Consider the following 21,876-nt stretch of genomic DNA (forward strand, 5'->3'; position numbering starts at 1 on the left):
CAACTCCAACAGGCCAACGATGATTTTGTCTGTTTTTCGTCTGTTTGTGTCGTCCGTCGGTCTGTCTGTATCCCTTTTTCTAAATGGTCAACACATGCACTCAACGAAAAGCAAGTAAACAATTCTTTTAAAAAAAGCAAGTGAGCAGCAACATCGTGTCAATATAATAATAGGAGAAAGATGAATGAGGTGGACCAGTGAATTAAATAAGCAGATAAAGGTGGTTGGGTGGCTGTGTGACAAGTGGGTCAAGCCGGCCACATGCGGACACCGAGAGGGTGCGCGTCCGCTTCGCGTCCTCACCGACCCATTTCTGATGAAATGGATGGACGCGGACTCGTATTAGCAATGGATCCGCGAGTTGGGTCATCACTTTTGTTCGTGTGGTTCCAAACAGACGATCATAGATGAAATGGATCGACCCATTGTAGTTGCTCTTAGCTATGGTGACCCCAGGCTTTGGGCCAACGGGCCCATGAGTCAGCGAGCTAATGTGGCTGTATCATGGCATTGTGGCAGTGTACGATGCTCTGTCAGTCACTCAGTCCAGTGAGCAGACTCCGGAGAGCAGTAGCTACACTGCAGCGCACTACACCCATCACTGACAAGGCGGCCGAGCAATGTCCGGGTCCACACGTCATCTTCTAGTCCCGTATCATCACTCCATGGCCTGTCTCAGATGTACCGCATGTACCGATGACTGGTAGGTGGGACTGACTCGTATGTGTCCCCACCTATCATCGTAAAGGTGCGCGCCGCGCTGGGTTTTTTCCCTTCCTTAAACCGCACGCCAGAACCAGGCCAAACCCACCACCGGGGAAAGAGCGGAGGACGGAACGGAAAGGTCAAAAGAAAGGGAGCAAAACAGTCGCCGCAGTACAGCGTTGGAGCCGAGCGGCTGACAGATATGCTTCCGGGAGTGGAGGACGGCAAGCGGCGCGGCGTCAGCGACGCCGAGGCCGAGGCCGAGGCCGGCGCGAGCGCGGCCGCCCTGAACGACCTCTGCGCCACCGCCGGGGACGCGGGGGGCCCGGTCCCCGCGCCGTTCCCGAGGGCGGCGTCCCTGGCGGTCGCGGCGCTGCTCGCGGTGGGGATCGGACTCGGCGTCCTCGTCCTCGCCGTCGTGCGCAGCGCCGTGCTGCTCGTGCTCGCGCTGGTGCTCTCCGCGGCCGTCTCCGCGTTCCTCCTGTGGAATGCCGCGGCCGCGGCGTCGGGCCGCGTGCTGCGGCGGTTCGTCGACGGGCTCCCGGCCTCCAGCCTCCGCGTCGCCGCCGACGGCCAGCTCGTCAAGATTACCGGCGTACGTTTTATGATTGCCTATCCATTTTACCTGTTCTCAGTCGCAATTGCGATGGAAATTGATCTAAGATTTCCAATTCCAGCAAGTGCTCCGTTCTGAAGTCTCGTGCCTGCCGAAATTGAGCCGCCATTTAGTGGGGCAGTATATTCAGTACTGTAGCATTTTGTATGGCGTATACTAAGTGTATCGATTTCTTATCTAAGATAAGATATGTGGAGTATAATGCGTGCGCCGTATAGCCATTCCGCATTTTGTGGCAAACCCACTCATGTGCCGTGTAGTAAAGGTGCATCAATCTTTTGGATGGGTGTATGCTCATTGACCTTATCTTGAAAGTTAGTTCTCTCAGATTGGATTGCTGTGGATAGAAGCTTCGCTGGCTGGATATTAGTATAATCTTACAAGGGGCAAAGAGCTCCCTACTTTATATGCCAAGCTAATGGAAGTAACTTCTATGTAAAGACTAAACACTAATGATCGTTCCTTTTGGTTTGTCAACTTGCCGATTCATTGTTGTAGTACAAGCATTGTTTTCCTTGTGTATTAACTATGTGAGCAGAATGGTGGGCTAATCTCATATGTGTTGTAATGTTTGTTCTTTTATGCAGATGGTTTCATGCGGTGATATTTCGTTGATTTCTTCATATGAGAAGGTGGAGAACTGTGTCTACACATCGACGCTTCTAAGAAAATGTGGTAGATGGGGTTCTGAGGTGGCAAATCCTAAAAATAATTGTTCCAGGTGGAAATTGACACATGCTGAGGTTAGAATGCTCTGTCGCTATCTAATTATATTTTGCAGAGATTTATGTATACTTTTATGTATCACATAGTTACTTCATTCTGTTCATATTGCGCCTATCTCATTGTAATTTTATTTGTTTTCTGTAATGACTAAATATTCTGCTTAAGCTAGTCTACGCACCACAACTGTGTTACAAACATACTATCAGTTCATGCACCAAGGGTATTCCCTATTATTTTAGTTCCTTTTCCAGAATAATTATGGTAAGCAACAAAATGTACCATGGGTCAACTTTTTCTTTCCTGTTCACTTGAAATATTAAATTGAAATCCTAATGCTTGTTCTCAATTATGTGCAAATTTGAAGAGATTTTGGCTGCATAATTCAATATGTTTATCTAATTTGTGTTAAAAGGGTTAGATGTAACAAACTGATTTTTCGTTTCTGAAGAATTTTGATTTCTTCGAAGTAAATTCTAGCCGCTTTCATGTGAATTCATTTTCAAATTTATTTCACTAGTCTTCCAATTTTGTAACCTTATAGTGCTTCTGCCGTTATTGTAGATTTGTAGTACCTAGTGAGATACTGCAGACATATGATGTTTTTCTCATTTGAACATTCTGTGGTGTTCGGCAGAGATTTGCTGCTGATTTCTACATAACAGATGCAAAATCCGGCAAAAGAGCCTTGGTGAAAGCTGGATACCACACGAAAGTTGTTCCATTGATCGATGAAAATGTTTTGGTTACAACAAGCCGAAGTACTGATCTATCTTCAACCTTGAAATGTTGGCTAGAAGAAAGAAATCTTTCTTCTGAAGAAGCTCAGCTTATCCGTCTTGAGGAAGGGTAATCAAATTTGTCCTCAATATCCACACTTTTTGTTTGTATCTTTGTAGATCAAGCTATTGGAAACTTACATGATTGCACAAACTTGTAGATATATCACGGAAGGAATGAGGTTGAGTGTGATCGGAATTTTGAGCAAGAAGAATGGAGATTTCATGATACTTCCTCCTCGTGAACCTATATCTACAGGTTGTGTCTTGCAGTCATTTCTCCTTCCAGCTTATTTTGATGGAATAGTTCTGAGACTAGTAGACAAGAGTTATTTTATGCCACATTCTGGAATTTCATGAAATATTTTGACAACTCATGAGATGTAACAGCTAACAATTTTAATCCAATACCATTTCCCCTGAAATCGTCTTTTGTACCGTACCACAAACTTTGCTTGAGGACTCACACAGCTCGTTTTAGGTAACCCTATACATTAGGATGTACATTCTTAGTCACCTATGACAATGTAATGTCTTCTCCTATCTGGTGACGGATCGTGTTGTCTTACATCATTTGCTATTTAGGTGGTTCTCGCCTCATCGGCCTGTTGCTATACTCTCATCATTTTGTTTTTTCATTCCTTTGTAGTGTGGCCAAAACTGTAAATTTGTTTGCAGTGTGCTTTACTGTCATCATTTTGTTTTACTTGTCCCTTGGTAATTTGGCCAATACCGTAAACTTATTTGCAGTTTGCTTCACAGAAACCTTCATAGCCTGGAGAAAACACTTGTGGCTGTATCTTACCCGTCTTAACTAATTTAAGTTTGAAGATATGATGCTCTGTATATCAGAATTTGCATGATGGTTTTGTTGTAGAAGAATTAGAATTTCATATTTTATTTTCAGATTGTTCATTTTGAGCACATAACCTGTGGAAAGATCATGCAGTCCCCATTCTAGGAGCAAATCATATTTTCAGGCTTTCCGAAACATTTGGTTCTGGAAACCCGCATTGTCATAACTCATAAGTTTCATTGGATGATTGAATCTTCTTCCTTCTTTGGCTGTTGCCTTTTGAGGAATTTTAAAGAAGGCATCCTGGTGCAGTCGAGGGCGTAGAACTTCTGTGCGGGTACGACAGGAACTTAAAAGACCTTCCGTGCAGATATATTTTGAGGAATGTTTTAACGGATTTTTTTTTTGCGGATGCTGTTGTCATTCTGCGTAGCTTTTAAGCGCAGTCAATGACTTTAGTAAATCAAAACAAGTCTCCTTTATGACACTTAAATTCTAACTGAACGGAACCAACCACAATTCGACAAGCATCAACCAAAATTTAAAAGCTACTCCATCCGTTTCAAAATACTTGTTGTTTTAGTTCAAACTTAAACTAAAACCACGACAAGTATTTTGGAGTGGAGGGAGTACAATTTAACAACCATAAATTCTGTGGATCACAGATGTTTAACAACCTTAAATTCTGTGGATCACAGATGAGGACTGTTACAGTGTACTGTAGTACTGGAGAAGGATGGTACTATGCTACTGGCTGTTTGCGGCAGTAATGGGCCTTCCTCCGGAACTGATATGGAAGTACAGTAATAGCGCAGACCGGCAGTGTTGCAGCTACAATTTGGGGGCAGAATTGACAAATTTGACCCACGAGCCAGAGTATTTCATAAATTGAACTACGTTTGAAAAAAATTCATCCAACTGACCTTTTTGTGTGACGCCCGACAGTCAGGCGCCACACTACACTGTGTGACGCCTTTGTCTTAGGCGTCATACGGTATAGTGTGGCGTCTATGCCTTAGGCGCCACATTAGGTCTTAGGCGTCACACAGTGTAATGTGACGCCTAAGACAAAGACATCACACAAAAGGGTGAATTTTTTCAAACGTAGTTCAATTTGTAAATTAGTTTCGCTTTTGGGTCAAAATTTTTCACTTTGCCCAATTTGGGCCTGCTCAGAGAATTGTAGCCGAGTTGTCTTATCTACCCGATCGCCATAATGACCGCGTCATCTGATTTTGGTCACAAAATGCAATCTGTGCTAGAGTCGTCATAAATCTCGTCTGCCTTTTGGATTGGAGCACATTCCATATGGCAGTTAGGTGTGGCGCGAAGAAAACTTTATGACTCGGAATGATATATCAAGAGGATACAAACATGATGAGTACGCATCCGACCCGATGCATAGTTAAGGCGTACATAGTTACCACCAACACACACAGAAACACGGGAGTAACTAAGGATGACAATTTGGCCCGAATGGGTAGGTACGTGCACATTTTTGTGTCCATGGGCTATATGTCCAAACCATACCCGAGGGTGGGCATGTATGCGATTTTTCGCTCATGGATGTGCCCAAACCCTAACCGGTTATCTTACTAGTAGGGAGTAAATTACAAATACCATCACAATTGTGGACCGTAAATAAAAAACCACCATCATCTGCTTTTTTTTAAAAAACATCACCATTGTACTAACAGTTTGCGGAAAACACTAATGGGATGACTAGCACGTAAATTGAAAATCTGACAGGTCAATCCGGTTGTCAGGTGTCACGTGGTTGATGGAAAACTTCAACCGTCACACCCGTTTGTTTAGGCTTCTTCTACCCGTCATTGCCGCCAGACGAGGTCAACGCGTGTGCCACCCATGTAACCGAGGCGACGGGTCACTTCCGTTGTCGTGGACACGAGGAGCAGCCCCCTCTGGCTCACAACGACGAGGAACACATCCCCTCTCGCAATAAAATCGTTAGCATCGACAACAAGTGGAGCGGCAACGGGTGGCCGCCACATACTCTGCCTCGCGTGAGCTGATCGCCACGACCTTCTGTTTTTTAGATGACCAGGAGATGGGGTTTTCATCGAGGAAGAATACATTCCCACATGTGATCTTGCGATCTCTCACATCACCCGCATGATCACTGTCACTGTAGCCCAGCAAGGCGCCACTTCCACCACACACATATCGATATCCATAGTTCAGTGTACCCTTGACATACCTGAGGATGTGTTTGACCGCCGTCTGATGTGTGGTGGTGGGTTTCTCCAAGAATCTACCGACGATGCCTACAACATGTGTGATATCTGACCTTGTGTGAACAAAATACCTCAAACTTCCAATTATGTTGCGGTAAAGAGAGGGATCAACAACCTTGGCGTCGTCTTCCTTCTTCATCTTTAGCCTGCATTCCATAGGCGTGCGACAGGAATTGCAGTCGCTCATTCTAGCTAGCTCTAGGATCTTCTCTGCATAGCCACGCTAACACAGGGTTATCACCCCCTCGGATTGGGTCACCTCAATTCCAGATTGTAGCTTAACGAACCAAGATCTGTCATCTTGAACAATTTATGCATCTGGTCCTTGAACTCCAGAATGTGGGCTCGATCAGTGCCTTTGATGATAAGATCTTCGACATAGATACCCACGAGAAGATAGAAATCCGTGTCGCCCTTTCGGTACACTGCATGCTTGAACGGGCTTTTGTTGAATCCGAAGGAAGTGAGGGTTTCATCCATCTTGGCGTACCAGGCCGTCAGGCTCACGAGAAGATAGAAATCCGTGTCGCCCTTTCGGTACACTGCATGCTTGAACGAGCTTTTGTTGAATCCGAGGGAAGTGAGGGTTTCATCCATCTTGGCGTACCAGGCCGTCGGAGCCTGACGGAGACTGTAAAGGGCCTTCTTTAGTTTCATCACCTTATCTTCCTTGCCACTCACTGTATATCCAGGTGGCTATGCCACGTACACCTCCTTAACGAGCTCTCCATTGACATCCATATGGTGTACTTCCCAGTTCGAGTGTGCGGCGAGAGCGAGGAACATGTGCGTCGCCTCCATGCACGCCACAGGCGCAGAGATTTCTTCCAAGTCCACACCCTCTTTGTGCGCATATCCCTTTGCGACCAAACGAGCCTTGTGCTTGAGAATCCTGCCGTTGGGGTCACGCTTAACCTTGTAAACCCACTTGAGACCAATTGCCCTCTGTCCTCGAGGAAGAGAGGTCGGTTCCCAGGTGAGGTTCTCCGTGATTGAGTCCATCTCAACATCCATTGCGCCTTTCCATGCGGTGTCCTCGAGCTCATGAACAATGTTGGATGGCTCCTCGACGCTCAGCAAGCAACGCTCCATCGCCTCGCACACGGCCTCCCTCTGGGTCTTGTCGATACATAGGAGAGACGGCCGCAGTGGATGGGTCCAGTGTCGACGTCGCGCCCGTCGTCGAGCATCAGAGGCATGACCCAGTGCACCTGACGTGCGTCGGCTGGTGTAGCTGGCTTGGACTACATTGTGCCATGGACGCTCCCCCGAGGCGTGGCCATGCCAGGGGACAAGTTTACCAATGCAGGTGTGGTGGGTTTCGCTGGCGTGCGCGGCGTGCTGGTGAGGGAGGGCGTGCCATGGTCAATCTCGAGGACACCCTGTTGTGTGGTATAAACCACAGTGAACATGGACGGCATGGTGTGGGCTTCTCCCGCGCTGGGGGCTCACCATGACCACGACCTGCTCTTGGACACCATGTCCCGCATCACGTGGACTTTCTTCATTGCAGGATCATACACGCGGTAGGCTTTGGAGCCCTCTTCATAGCCGACGAAAACCATAAGCGTCGAGTGGTAGCTGAGCTTGGTGATGCTGGGGGCCGATGCGCTTTACATGAACCGTGCATCCGAACGTGCACAAGTGATGCACGCTGGGATTAGGGCCATGACATGCCTCGTAGGCTGTGACACCCTCCAGACTCCGGGTGGGAGCGAGATTGAGCACGTACACCGCAATCGTCACCGCCTTGACCCAGAAGAACGCCGACATCTCCATGCTCTTCACCAGGCACCTCGCCATCTCCACCACTGCTTGATTGCGGTGCTCGACCACCCCATTTGCTGCGGCGAGTACGGGGCGGTCGTATAGTATTGGACATATGCCCTAGAGGCAATAATAAATTAGTTATTATTATATTTCCTAGTTCATTATAATCGTTCATTATCCATGGTATAATTGTATTGATTGGAAACTTAGATACATGTGTGGATACATAGACAAACACAATGTCCCTTGTGAGCCTCTAAGGACTAGCTCGTTGATCAAAGATGGTCAACGTTTCCTCACCATAGACATGTGTTGTCATTTGATAACGGGATCACATCATTAGGAGAATGATGTGATGGACAAGACCCAAACTATGAACGTAGCATGTGACCGTGTTAGTTTATTGCTACCGTTTTCTACATGTCAAGTATCTGTTCCTATGACCATGAGAATATGCAACTCCCAGACACTGGAGGAATGACTAGTGTGTATCAAACGCCACAACATAACTGGATGACTATAAAGGTGCTCTACAGGTATCTCCGAGGGTGTGTGTTGGGTTGGCATGAATCGAAACTGGGATTTGTCACTCCGTATGATGGAGAGGTATCTCAGGGCCCACTCACTAATACAACATCACAACAAGCTTGCAGCAATGTGACTAAAGAGTTAGCCACGGGATCTTGTATTACGGAACACGTAAAGAGACTTGCCGGTAATGAGATTGAATTTGGTATGGAGATACCGACGATCAAATCTTGGGCAAGTAACATACCGATAGACAAAGGGAATTGTATACGGGATTGATTGAATCCTTAACATCATGGTTCGGTCGATAAAGATCTTTGAAGAATATGTAGGAGCCAATATGGACATCCAGGTCCCGCTATTGGTTATTGGTCGGAGAGTGTCTCGGTCATGTCTGCATAGTTTTCAAACCCTCAGGGTCTGCACACTTAAGGTTCGATGACGATTTGGTATTAGTGAGTTATGTGTGATTGTAACTGAATGTTGTTTGGAGTCCCTGATGAGATCCTATACGTCACGAGGAGCTCTGGAATGGTTCGGAGGTAAAGATTTATATATGGGAAGTCATATTTTGGCTGCCTGGAAAGTTTTGGGTTTTTCCGGCATTGTACTAGGAATCCGGAAGTTCACCAAGGGTTCTACCACGTCCCAAGGTTTTGCATGGGTTGAGGGGAGACATCGTGGCGTTATTAGGCCAAGCGCACAAGTCCCACAAGGGCCATGCAGTTGGAAAGGTGGAAAGTCCACCTTTGTATGGAAGGGAAGGAGGGGGACTAGGATTCCACCTCCTCCCCCCTTGGTTACGCCCTAGGGCTTGGAGCGGTTGTTCCCCACGCCCCTCCACCTATATATAGAGTGGAGGGGGCGCCCCAAGAGGAGACGCGAAGCCCTTGGCGCCCCTCTCTATTCCTAGATCGTTTTCTCCTCCGTTTGCGGTTTCGGTAGCGCTAGGCGTAGCCCTGCCAGGATAGCACCACCACAACCGCCACCACGCCATCGTGTTGCCGGAAATCAGCTACTACTCCGCCCTCGCTCGCTGGATCGAGGAGGCGGAGACATCATCGAGTTGTACGTGTGCTGAACGCGGAGGTGTCGTCCGTTCGACACTAGATCGGGACGGATCGTGATGGGATAGCGGGACGGGTCGTGATGAGATCGCGGGACGGATCGTGATTGGATCGCGAAGACGCTCGACTACATCAACCGCGTTATATTCGCTTCCGCTTAGCAATCTACAAGGGTATGTAGATGCACTCCACCCTCTCGTAGATGTTGATCTCCATAGATTGATCTTGGTGAGCGTAGGAATTTTTTGTTTCCCATGCGATGTTCCCCAACAGTGGCATCATGAGCTAGGTTTATGCGTAGATGAAACCTCGAGTAGAACAGAAAGGAGTTTGCGGGTGTTGATATTCAGATTGCTGACCTCCTTAGTCTATTCTTGATTCGACTATATTGTGGGATGAAGCAGCTCGGACCAACCTTACTCGTCCACGTATAAGAGACCGGTTCCATCGACTGACATGCAACTTGTTGCATAAAGATGGCTGGTGGGTGTCTGTCTCTCCTACTTTAGTTGAATCGGATTCGACAGAGGCGGTCCTTGGTGAAGGTTAAATAACAACTTGTGTATCACTGTTGTGGTTTTGGGTAGGTAAGAATTGTTCTTGCTAGATACCCATATCAGCCATGTAAAACATGCAACAACAAATTAGAGGACGTCTAACTTGTTTTTTACAGAGTATGTTGTGATATGATATGGCCAAAGACATGATGTTATATATTTTGATGTATGAGATGATCATGTTGTAATAGTTAATATCGACTTGCATGTCTATGCTATGGCAACCGGCATGAGCCATAAGGTTGTCTTTAATTTTTGGCGCTTAGTGATGCTTTACTTTATCGCTAAATCAGTAGCAATAGTAGTACAAGCATAGTTGGCGCGACAACCTCGATGGCAGCACAATCATGGAGATCATAATGATGGAGATCATGGTGTTGTTCCGATGACGATGGAGATCATGCTGGTGCTTTGGAGATGGAGATCAAAAGCACAAGTTCATGGCCATATCATGTCACTTATGATTTGCATGTGATGTTAAAACTTTTTATGCACCTTGTTTTGCTTAGGACGATGGTAGCATTATAAGGTGATCCCTCACTAAAATTTCAAGATAAAATTGTGTTCTCCCCGAGTGTGCACTGTTGCGACAGTTCGTCGTCTCGAGACACCACATGATGATCTGGTGTGATAGACTCTATGTTCACATACAACGGGTGCAGGACAGCTTTGCACACGCGAAACACTCGGGTTAAACTTGATGAGCCTAGCATGTACATACATGGCCTCGAAACACAAGAGACCGAAAGGTCAAACATGAGTCATATAGTAGATATGATCAACATAGAGATGTTCACCATTGAAGCCCACTCATCTCACGTGATGATCGGACTTGGGTTGGTGAATTTGGATCATGTGTCACCCGAATGACCAGAGGGATGTCAATTTAAGTGGGAGTTCTTAAGTAATATGATTAATTGAACTCATTATCATGAACATAGTCAAAATGTCTTTGCAAATTATGTTGTAGATGATTATCTTGCGTTGTAGCTCCCCTATTTTTGATATGTTCCTAGAGAAAACTAAGTTGAAGGATGATAGTAGCGATTATGCGGACTGGGCCCGTAAACTAAGGGTTGTCCTCATTGCTGCACACAAGGCTCATGTCCTTAATCCACCGTCCGGTGTGCTACCCCCCCCCCCCCGAGAGTCGTGTGTGGATGTTGCAAATATCTGGCATAGACATTTTGATGACTACGTGATAGTTCAGTGTGCCATGCTTTATGGCTTAGAATTGAGGCACCCAAGACGTTTTGAACGTCACAGGACACATGAGATGTTCCAAGAGCTGAAATTAGGATTTCAGGCTCATGCCCGTGTTTAGAGGTATGAGACCTCCGACAAGATTCTTTGTGTGCAAAGTTAGGAATAAAAGCTCAATCGTTGAGCATGTGCTCAGATTGTGTGGGTGCTACAATTGCTTAAATAGAGTGGGAGTTGATCTTCTAGATAAGATAGTTATTGACATAGTTCTTGTAAGTCACTGCCACCAAGCTACTAGAGCTTCATGATGAACTATAGCATATCAGGGACGAACAAGATGATCCCTGCATTATTCACGATGTTTGACACCTCGAAAATAGAAATCAAATAGGAGCATCAAGTGTTGATGGTTAGTAAAACCACTAGTTTCGAGAAGGTAAAGGGCAGAAAGGGATACTTCATGAAATGGCAAACCAGTTGCCGCTCTAAGAGAAGAAACCAAATGTTGAAACCCAAACCCGAGACTAAGTGCTTCTAATATGAGGGGAACGGTCACTGAAGCAGCACTACACTAGATACTTGGTAGATGAGAAGGCTGGCAAAGTTGACAAAAGTATATTAGCTATATGTGATATTGATGTGTACCTTACTAGTACTCCTAGTAGCACTGGGGTATTAGATACCGGTTCAGTTGATAAGTGTTAGTAACTCGAAATTATAGTTACGGAATAAACAGATACAAGCAAGGGTGAGGTGACGATGTGTGTTGGAAGTAATTCCAAGGTTGATGTGATCAAACATCACATGATCCCTCTACCATCTGGATTAGTGTTGAACCTAAATAAAAGTTATTTGGTGTTTGCGTTGAGCATGGACATGATAAGATCGTGTTTATTGCAATACGATTATTCATTTAAAAAGAGTAATGGTTACTCTGTTTACTTGAATAAAACCTTCAATGGTCATGCACTTAATATGAATGGTTTGTTGAATCTCGACCGTAGTGGTACATATGTCCATAATATTGATGCCAAAAGACACAAAGTAGTAATGATAGTACCACCTACTTGTGGCACTGCCGCTTGAGTCATATTTGTATAAAACGCATGAAGAAGCTCCATGTTGATGGATCTTTAGACTCACTCGTTTTTTGAATCATTTGAGACATGCGAACCATGCCTATTTGTGTAAAAGCATTAATAAACTCCATGTTGATGGATCGTTTGGACTCACTTGATTTTGAATCACTTGAGACATGCAAATCATGCCAAATGGGCAAGATGACTGAAGGCCTCGTTTTTCCAGTGAGATGGAGCGAGCAAGTGACTTGTTGGAAATAATACATTTTGATATATGCAGTCCAATGAGTGCTGAGGTATGCAGTTGATATAGTTATGTTCTTACTTCACTGGTGATTTGAGTGGATACATGTGTATTTGCTTGATGAATCACAATTCTGAAATATTAAAAAGTTCAAGAAATTTCAGAGTGAAGTTGAAGATCGCCGTGACAAGAGGATAATATGTCAACGATGTGATCGTGGAGGTAAATATATATCTGAGTTGCGAGTTTGGTATACAATGTGAAAATTGTTTCACAACTCATGCCACCTGGAACATCATATTGTGATGGTGTGTCCGAACGTCATAGCCGCGCCCTATTGGATATGGTGCATACTATGATGTCTCTTGTCGAATTACCACTATCGTTTTGGGGTTAGGCATTAGAGTCAACCACATTCACTTTAAGAGGGCACCACGTAATTCCGCTGAAATGACACCGTATGAACTATGGTTTGGAGAAACCTAAGTTGTTGTTTCTTAAAGTTTGGGGCTACGATGCTTATGCCAAAAGGCTTCAGCCTTATAAGCTCGAACCCAAAGCGGATAAATGCATCTTCATAGAATACCCAAAATAGTTGGGTATACCTCCTATCTCAGATCCAAAAGCAAAGTGTTTGTTTCCAGAAACGGGTCCTTTCTCGAGAAAGAGTTTCTCTCGAAAGAATTGAGTGGGAGGATGGTGGAACTTGATGAGGTTTTTGAACCATCACTTCAACCAGAGAGTAGAAGGGCGCAGGAAATTGTTCCTCTAGCGCCTACACCAGTTCAAGTGGAAGTCTATGATGGTGATCATGAAGCTTCAGATCAAGTTACTACCATACCTCGTAGGTCGACAAGGACACGTACTGCTCCAGAGTGGTACGACAATCCTATCTTGGAGGTCATGTTGCTCGACAACAATGAACCTACGAGATATGAGAAGCGATGGTGGGCCCAGATTCCAACAAAATGGCTGGAGGCCATGAAATCCGAGATAGGATCCATTTATGAAAACAAAGTGTTTGACTTTGGAAGAACTACTTGATGGTCATAAGGCTATTAGGTACAAATGGATCTTTAAAAGGAAGAGAAACAATGATGGTAAATGTCACCATTTATAAAGTTCGACTTGTCACAAACAGGTTTCTGACAAGTTCAAGGAGTTGAAAACGCTGAGACTTTCTCACTCATAGCGATGCTAAAGTCTGTTGAAATTATGTTAGGAGTTGCTGTATTTTTGATTATGAAATCTGGCAGATGGGTGTCAAAATATTGTTTCCTTGACGGTTTCCTTGAGGAAAGGTTGTATGTGATACAACCATAAGGTTTTTCGATCCTAAGGATGCTAGCTCCAACAATCCTTCTATGGGATGGAGCAAGCCTCTCGGAGTTGGAATATACGCTTTGATGTGATGATCAAAGCTTTTGGGTTTATACAAAGTTTATGAGAAACTTGTATTTCCAAGAAAGTGAGTGGGAGCACTATAGAATTTATGATGAGTATATGTGGTTGACATATTATTGATCGGAAATGATGTAGAATTTCTGGAAAGCATTTAGGGTTCTGTGAAAAGTTTTTTTTCAAAGAAAAACATGGATTGATCTACTTGAACATTGAGCATCAAAATCTATAGAGACAGATCAAGACACTTGATAAAAATTTCAATGAATACCTACCTTGACAAGATTTTGAAGGAGTTCAAAATAGATTGGTCAAAGAAGGAGTTCTTGGTTGTGTTGTAAGTTGTGAATTTGAGTAAGACTCAAAGATCGACCACGACAAAAGAAAGAGAAAGGACGAAGGTCGTCCCCTATGCCTTAGCCGTAGGCTCTATAGTATGCCATGTTGTGTATCGCACCTGATGTGTGCCTTGCCATGAGTCTATCAAGGGGTACAAGAGTGATCCAGGAATGGATCACTGGACAACGGTAAAAAATATACTTGATAACTTAAGGACTAAGGAAATATTTCTCAATTATGGAGGTGATAAAATAGTTTGTCGTAAAGGGTTACGTTGATGCAAGCTTTGACACCAATCCAGAGGACTCTGAGTAGCAAACCGAATTCTTATAGTGAAGCAGTCATTTGGAATGGTTCCAAATGGCGCGTGGTAGAAGCATCTATAGGATGACATAGAGATTTTTAAAGCACACACGGATATGAAATGTTCATACCCGTTGACTAAAACCTCTCTCACAAGCAAACATGATTAAACCCCAGAACTCATTGGGTGTGAATCACATAGTGATGTGTACTAGATTATTGACTCTAGTGCAAGTTTGAGACTATTGGAAATATGCCCTAGAGGCAATAATAAATTAGTTATTATTATATTTCCTTGTTCACGATAATCGCTTATTATCCATGCTATAATTGTATCTATTGGAAACTCAGATACATGTGTGGATACATAGACAAACATAATGTATCTAGTGAGCCTTTAAGGACTAGCTCGTTGATCAAACATGGTCATGGTTTCCTGACCACAGACATGAGTTGTCATTTGATAATGGGATCACATCATTAGGAGAATGATGTGATGGACAAGACCCAAACTATGAACGTAGCATGTGATCGTGCCAGTTTATTGCTACTATTTTCTGCATGTCAAGTATGTGTTCCTATGACAATGAGATTATGCAACTCCCGGATACCGTAGTAATGCCTTGTGTGTATCAAATGTCACAATGTAACTGGTGACTATAAAGGTGCTTTACATGTATCTCCAAGGGTGTTTGTTGGGTTGGCGTGGCTCGGGACTGGGATTTGTCACTCCCTTTGTTGAGGAAATCGTTAACTGGTAACTGCTCGGTTGCCTCACGAGTAGGGGATTAATAGGCTAATTGAAAAGTTAATCGGGCGATTTATCAGTTAATTTGCTACTCGGCGACCCTACGAGTAGGGATTAATTGGCAAGTTAACTGGTTAATCAGACGAATTCTTGAACAGGGGTCACTCCATATGACAGAGAGGAATCTCAGGGCCCACTCGATAATACAACATCAAACAAGCTTGCAAGCAATGTGACTAAAGAGTTAGCCATGGGATCTTGTATTACGGAACTAGTAAAGAGACTTGCCGATAACGAGATTGAACTAGGTATGGAGATACCGACGATCGAATCTCGGGCAAGTAGCATACCGATAGACAAAGGGAATTGTATACGAGATTAATTGAATCCTTGAGATCATGGTTCAACTGATAAAGATCTTCGAAGAATATGTAGGAGACAATATGGACATCTAGGTGCCGCTATTGGTTATTGGCCAAAGAGTGTCCCGGTCCTGTCTACATAGTTCTCGAACCCGCAGGGTGTGCACACTTAAGGTTCAGTGACGATTTGGAATTAGTGAGTTATGTGTGATTGTAACCGAATCTTGTTCGGAGTCCCGGATGAGACCTCGGACATCATGAGAAGCTATGGAATGACCCGGAGGTAAAGATTTATATATGGAAGTCATATTTTGGCTACCGAAAAAGTTTTGGGTTTTTCCGGTATTGTACCAAGAAGCTTTTAGAAGGTTCCAGAAACTTCTGAAGGAGTACGGAAGTCCACCAAGGGTTCGACCACGTCCCAAGGATTTTCATGGGCTGAGCGGAGACATCATGGCCTTATTGGGCTAAGCGCACAAGTCCCTCAAGGCCCATGGAGTTGGGAAAGGTGGAAAATCCACCTTTGTATGGAAGGGAAGGATGGGGACTAGGATTCCACCTCCTCCCCCCTTGGCAGCTCCCAAGGGCTTGGAGGGGATGTTCCCCATACCCCTCCACCTATATATAGACGGGAGGGGGCGCCCAAGAGGACACACGAACCCCTTGGCGCCCCTCTCTCTCCCTAGATCGTTTTCCCTTCCGTTTGCGGTTTCAGTAGCGCTAGGCGTAGCCGTGCCGGGATAGCACCACCACAACTGCCACCACACCGTCGTGTTGCCGGAGAACTCATCTACTACTCTGCCCTCGCTCGCTGGATTGAGGAGGCGGAGACGTCATCGAGCTGTACGTGTGCTGAACGCGGAGGTGCCGTCCGTTTGGCACTAGATCTGAAGGATCATGATGGGATTGCGGGATGGATCGTGATGGGATCGCGGGACGGATCGTGATGCGATCGCGGGAGGTATCATGATTGGATCGAGAATACGTTCGATTACATCAACCGCGTTATATACACTTCCGCTTAGCGATCTACAAGGGTATGTAGATGCACTCCCCCCTCTCGTAGATGTTGATCTCCATAAATTGATCTTGTTGAGCATAGGAATTTTTTTGTTTCCCATGCGACGTTCCCCAACATATAGTGCTTGACTCCAAGCTCCTCAAGTAGGCATTGAACGCCCCGGAGTGGAACTCGCCACCGCGGTTCGATTGGAATGCGCGTAGCTTGCAACTCCCATCCGCTTCAGCCTGCGTTCGTACCTTCTTGAACCGTTGGAATGCCTCATCCTTGCACGTGAGGAGCTCCAGCCAAATATACCGACTGTAATCATTGGTAATCACCAGAAAGTACTTGTTACCTCCATGTGTGGTCGGCTCGATCGACCCGTAGAGGTCTGTGTGCACAAGCTCCAGCACGCGTTGTGCACGGTACATGGTGGCGTGCGGGAACGACACGCGATGCTACTTCCCCATGGCATAGTCGTTGCAGTATTCTTCAACGCGGTCGATGCTAGCATCCCACGCACCATATTCTTGGTCGACATGGCTCGAAGCGCACAGAAGTGGAGGTGGCCCATGCGTGCGTGCGAATGCCACACTTCATCATCGCCGACCACCGTAAAGCACGCCGGAGTGTCGACAGCGAGCACCCCGGTGCACTGCCTGTTGTGCGACCGCTTAATGCGCGCTAGAACGTGCTGCGACGGGTCGTGGATGCCCATGACCTTGTCTTTGATGGTGATGATGCAGCCCGCCTCGTCGAGTTTCCCGACGGAGACGATGTTGGTGTGTAGGCTGGGGATGTAGAACATGCCAGTGAGCGCGTGGTGGTATCCACAATGGCAACGGAACAACACCGAGTAACGCCCGTAGATTGCCACCACAAATTCATCATCGAACCTCACCGCGCAGCGCACTGACTCGTCCAGCGATGCGAACACGTGCATGTCGACCGTTGATACATCTCCGATGTATCTATAATTTATGATTGTTCCCTGCTGTTATATTATCATTCTTGGATGTTTTACAATCATGTTATAGCAACTTTATACCATTTTTTTGGGACAAACCTATTGACATAGTGCCTAGTGCGAGTTGTTGTTTTTTGCTAGTTTTTCCTTCGCAAAAAATTAATATCAGATGAAGTCCAAATGCCATGAATCTTTTTGGAGATTCGTTTTGCACCACAAGGGAACGTGAGAACCAAGGAAGCTCACCAAGGGAGGCCCAGGTGGCCCACTAAGCACCAAGGCGCGCCCTGGGCTCCTGGCACGCCCTGGTAGGTAGTGGGAGCCTCAGGCACCTCGTCCACCGCCTCTTGACTCCATAAATACCTAGATATTCCATAAACCCTATGGGAGTCGAGGAAAAATTGTTTCAGTCGCCGCAAGTTCTAGGAGCCACGAGATCCAAGCCCTTTCTGGCACCATGCTGGAGGGGTTCATCATCCTCATTGGTGCTCCTCCAATGATGCGTGTAGTTCATATCAAACCTACGTGTCCGTAGGAAGTAGCTAGTGGCTTTCCTCTCGTTTTGCTTCTCAATACAATGGTCTATTGGAGATCTATTTGATGTAACTCTTTCTTTTGCGGTGTGTTTGTTGGAATCCGGTGAATTGTGAGTTTACGATCAGATATATGAAATTATATCCATACTTGATTATTGTAGCCTCGTATTTATTCTCCGATATTTGGGTTTTGTTTGGCCCACTTGATCTTTTTATCTTGCAATGGGAAGAGGTGCTTTGTGATGGGTTCGCTCTTGCGGTTCTCAATCTTAGTGACACAAGGAGACATGACACACATGTATCGTTGCTATTAAGGATAAAACGATGGGGTCTATTCCTACATGAATAGATCTTGTCTATATAATGTCATCATTCTTAAAGCATTACTCCGTTTCTTCATGAACTTACTACACTAGATGCATGTTGGATATCGGTCGATGTGTGGAGTAATAGTAGTAGATGCAGGAAGGAGTCGGTCTGCTTGTCTTGACGTGATGCCTGTATACATGATCATTGTCTAGGAAATCATCATAATTATTCGCTCTTCTATCAATTGCCCAACAGTAATTTGTTTACCCACCATATGATATTTTCTCGAAAGAATCCACTAGTGAAACCTATGGCCCCGGATCTATTTCTCATCACCTATTTGCAAGATCTATTTTGCTACTCACAGTAATTTGTTTTTAGAGGCAGTTGTTCTTGATTGATTTGGAAAATCATAAACCAAATTCAAAATTGAATACCTCAACCGAATGAAAAAATTTAAAATTACGGAGCATAGAGAATTAAAATAATTAAATAGGAGAGCTCTTTGAGAAATTGTTGACCCGGTCAAAATCAGGTGACCAAAATTCAAATTGAAGCCTTAATTAATTGTGAAGATTTAAAAATTTAGGAAGGAGAGTGTATTGTATAAAAAATTAAATGAAAGATTTTGAGAAATTGTTGACCCGGTCAAAATCAAATGACCAAACTCCAATTGGAGATCTCAATTAATTTGGGTCCTGATAACGCCCACATGTGTAGGCGTTAAAGGGTGTTGCCCACACGTCTGTGTGGTGTGTAAGGGAAACAGCCCATACGCGTGCGTGTGGGCAAAATAGCTAACGCCCACACCGCATGCATGCATGTGGCTATCTTTTTGGATTTCTAGTTTTTAAAATGTTTTATCTTGTAAATGAAAAATCCAAATGAAGATCCGTTTTCATCATTAAATCCATCGTGAGGAGATCTTCGAAACTATATCTCATATCAATATGTTTCAATGAATTTTTTTTGGACAACAGTTGCCATGATGTTACACTATAGTTGCCATGGTGTTTACACTGAAGTGGACATGATATGTTTCAGCTATTTTTTCTTCTACATTTAAAACTAAACTAGATCATTAATGGCGCGCGTTGCCGCGCCCATTCATTGTGACAATAAAATGATCCAAAATGATATGATTTTTGTAAATATTTGAAGATGCAAAAGACTGAAGTAAAATTACTATCAATTTATATAAGTGTATCATTTAAGACCAATGATGCAGCTAGAACTCTCTGGAGGTGACATAATCTCATTTATTGCCAGATCCAAATTGAACATGTATTTAGTGCTAACATGATGCAATAGATAACATTAAGTCACAGGGTACACATCCATTTGGAAGTTTCCAATTTTGACCCACACTTGCTACCATCACCAGGCAACATCAGTGGGGAAAATATGTACATGCATATAATTCAAGGGGGGAAGGGCCAATCTATATATCAGGACTGCAAATATTAAGGTATTGTAGCTGCAGTTTAAATTATAGCAGATGAGGAGATTGAGACAACCAGAGGCAGCAGATTTAGGATTTATCTCTAGTCACAACAACAAAAGGGACCTGCTAAACAAATGCCATAGACAATGAACACGAAAAATTAGGTTACAACTACAACATATCAGTACTCAGATATAGCAAATGAAAATCCAGAGGTAGCTTAGAAAAGAACAATGAAATGGAAAATAATGTGAGCTGCCCCATTGTACAGCATCTCACTTTAGACTACAATTACATAGCACGGAACATTTGATGTTGATCCTTGATACTACTATGCATCTACATGAATTGGAGACTACTTATTAAATCTAACCAGATTCCAATAAAATACACTGGTACATACTCCAAGGCTATTTTATGTTAGCTTTTCAAACATACCCCAATTCCTTCTCAATATAAACTTCCTTATCTTGGAGAAATCCTTGACCAATACTTCCTGCAAGACAATCCTGTAATAAGTTTACCTACCATACCATACAGTTACCAATATGTATGAGTGGCAAGTTTTAAAAATGAGCTTCATATGTCATAGGCAACAACTAAAGTTGGTATCCATTAGCGCGGATGCCCACGATGAAATTGAACATGAATATATCTCTAGATAGTGCTGAATTAATATTAGAGCGATGACCATGGTAATTACCATCCACTACATCAGTAAGAAATAACTTATTATGTGCATTGCATCGCACTAATCTTTAGGCCCCATTCTGCACGAACAAGATATGCACACTAAGGATATGCCCTGCGCTGCATTAATAATAAGATTTCTTGACTTCATAGAAGGGCTCGATTATACACATGTATCGAGATGCAAGACTAAGGTAGTGCTACGGTGCAAAGCATTATGTCTCAAGTTTTTTTCCTGGAACTATGGTCTACAATTCTTTCAAAAGTCTATATTATGATCAGAAATGTGTGTAGATGTAGCAGGTAACATATCTAAAGTAAACAGCTCTGCACGGAGCTGCAAAAAGTATGAAAATGGAAGCCTTTCCTGTCCTGGCTCGCAAGTTTTATGAATTTTACAGAAAGAATTCCAAAAAAAATAGATGAACTGAACTTGAAAAAAAATGAAGCCCTTGGACGCCTGGCAATGGATCATGTACAACAAGGTCTAGTGGTTGATTGATAATTAAATTAACAAGTTCGAAGCCTGTCTATGCCTACACAAGACCCAACACATACGTACAGAAAGCCTGATTAGTAATTCAGCTTAATATCTCACAAGTGCTTGAGCTAGTGTTGGTTCTGTAGCTAATCTAGACGCCACACAAACAAAAGAGCAACATTACTCCAGTTTAACATCGTTCCACAATCCTATAGAATATCAAAGGAAATTGCCAAATTTAGGGCAGTATTACCCAATCAGCTCAAGCGGAGATAGCGGCCTCCAGACCGTGGCGTATACCAAATGGCAGGGAGGCACGGAAGATGCTGGTTCGAGGCAAGGCTGTGGGGGACGGTCCAGAGGCTTTGCGGGCAGCACCGGAGGCAGTCAGGGTTAGGCGCCCGCAGCGGAATGTGCACAGGGAACCACACAGGGGAGGGCATTCTTCACAATGGGGGATTAGGCGCCCGCGGCGGCTGGATCGAGCCACCCCCTCGCGTCTCTGCCTGACACCCTCTCCCCTACTCAATCTCTCCCGCAGACCCTGTCCGCGCCGGCCTCCTCTCTAATCCTTTTCCTCTCACAGAGACCAGAGCCCTCCCCCTTCTCTCTATCGCTTGATGGAGATGAACCGCGCATCGGAGGGAGACATGGGACCTCACCTTCGGGGGCCAGGGCACCTCCTCATTGGAGCAATCCCGTGAGGATGTGGTGACGCCAACTCCATGCCCGGTCTCAGCCGATCGAGTCACCTCCTGGCGAACATCCGCCCCCGGGAATGTAAGAAATGAGGAAGAGGAGCCACCGGATGGGGGAGGGGATGGCGCCCAGGGAGAGGTGTGGCGGTAGCAAACGAAGAGGGGCCGACGCCACAGGGGAGGAGAGCAGGCGGCCGAGGAGACCGAAGACGGCGTGGGGGAGGAGACGAGGGAGCGGGGCAGGGGGCGAAGCGCAACACCCTCTCTGTATCC

The 21,876-nt window shown here is 44.8% G+C and overlaps 1 protein-coding gene and 1 long non-coding RNA gene across 2 annotated transcripts; one reads left to right on the top strand and one right to left on the bottom strand.

Annotated features, from left to right (window-relative positions):
* The first annotated feature begins 817 nt into the window (after positions 1-817).
* Positions 818-3,248, top strand: LOC123430598 (uncharacterized membrane protein At1g16860-like). Its single transcript, XM_045114452.1, has 4 exons — positions 818-1,300; positions 1,909-2,064; positions 2,682-2,893; positions 2,985-3,248. Exons 1-4 carry the CDS (start codon positions 908-910, stop codon positions 3,181-3,183), a joined length of 960 nt encoding a protein of 319 aa, XP_044970387.1. The 5' UTR covers positions 818-907; the 3' UTR covers positions 3,184-3,248.
* A 16,605-nt stretch (positions 3,249-19,853) lies between these two features.
* LOC123430599 lies at positions 19,854-21,561 on the bottom strand. The gene is made up of 2 exons (XR_006622964.1): positions 21,159-21,561; positions 19,854-20,230 (listed from the first exon to the last, which is right to left on the bottom strand). It is a non-coding gene; the product is annotated as an uncharacterized LOC123430599 (long non-coding RNA).
* Positions 21,562-21,876: the final 315 nt, after the last annotated feature.

Source organism: Hordeum vulgare, chromosome 2H, assembly GCF_904849725.1.
Source record: "Hordeum vulgare subsp. vulgare chromosome 2H, MorexV3_pseudomolecules_assembly, whole genome shotgun sequence".
Taxonomy (NCBI): domain Eukaryota; kingdom Viridiplantae; phylum Streptophyta; class Magnoliopsida; order Poales; family Poaceae; genus Hordeum; species Hordeum vulgare.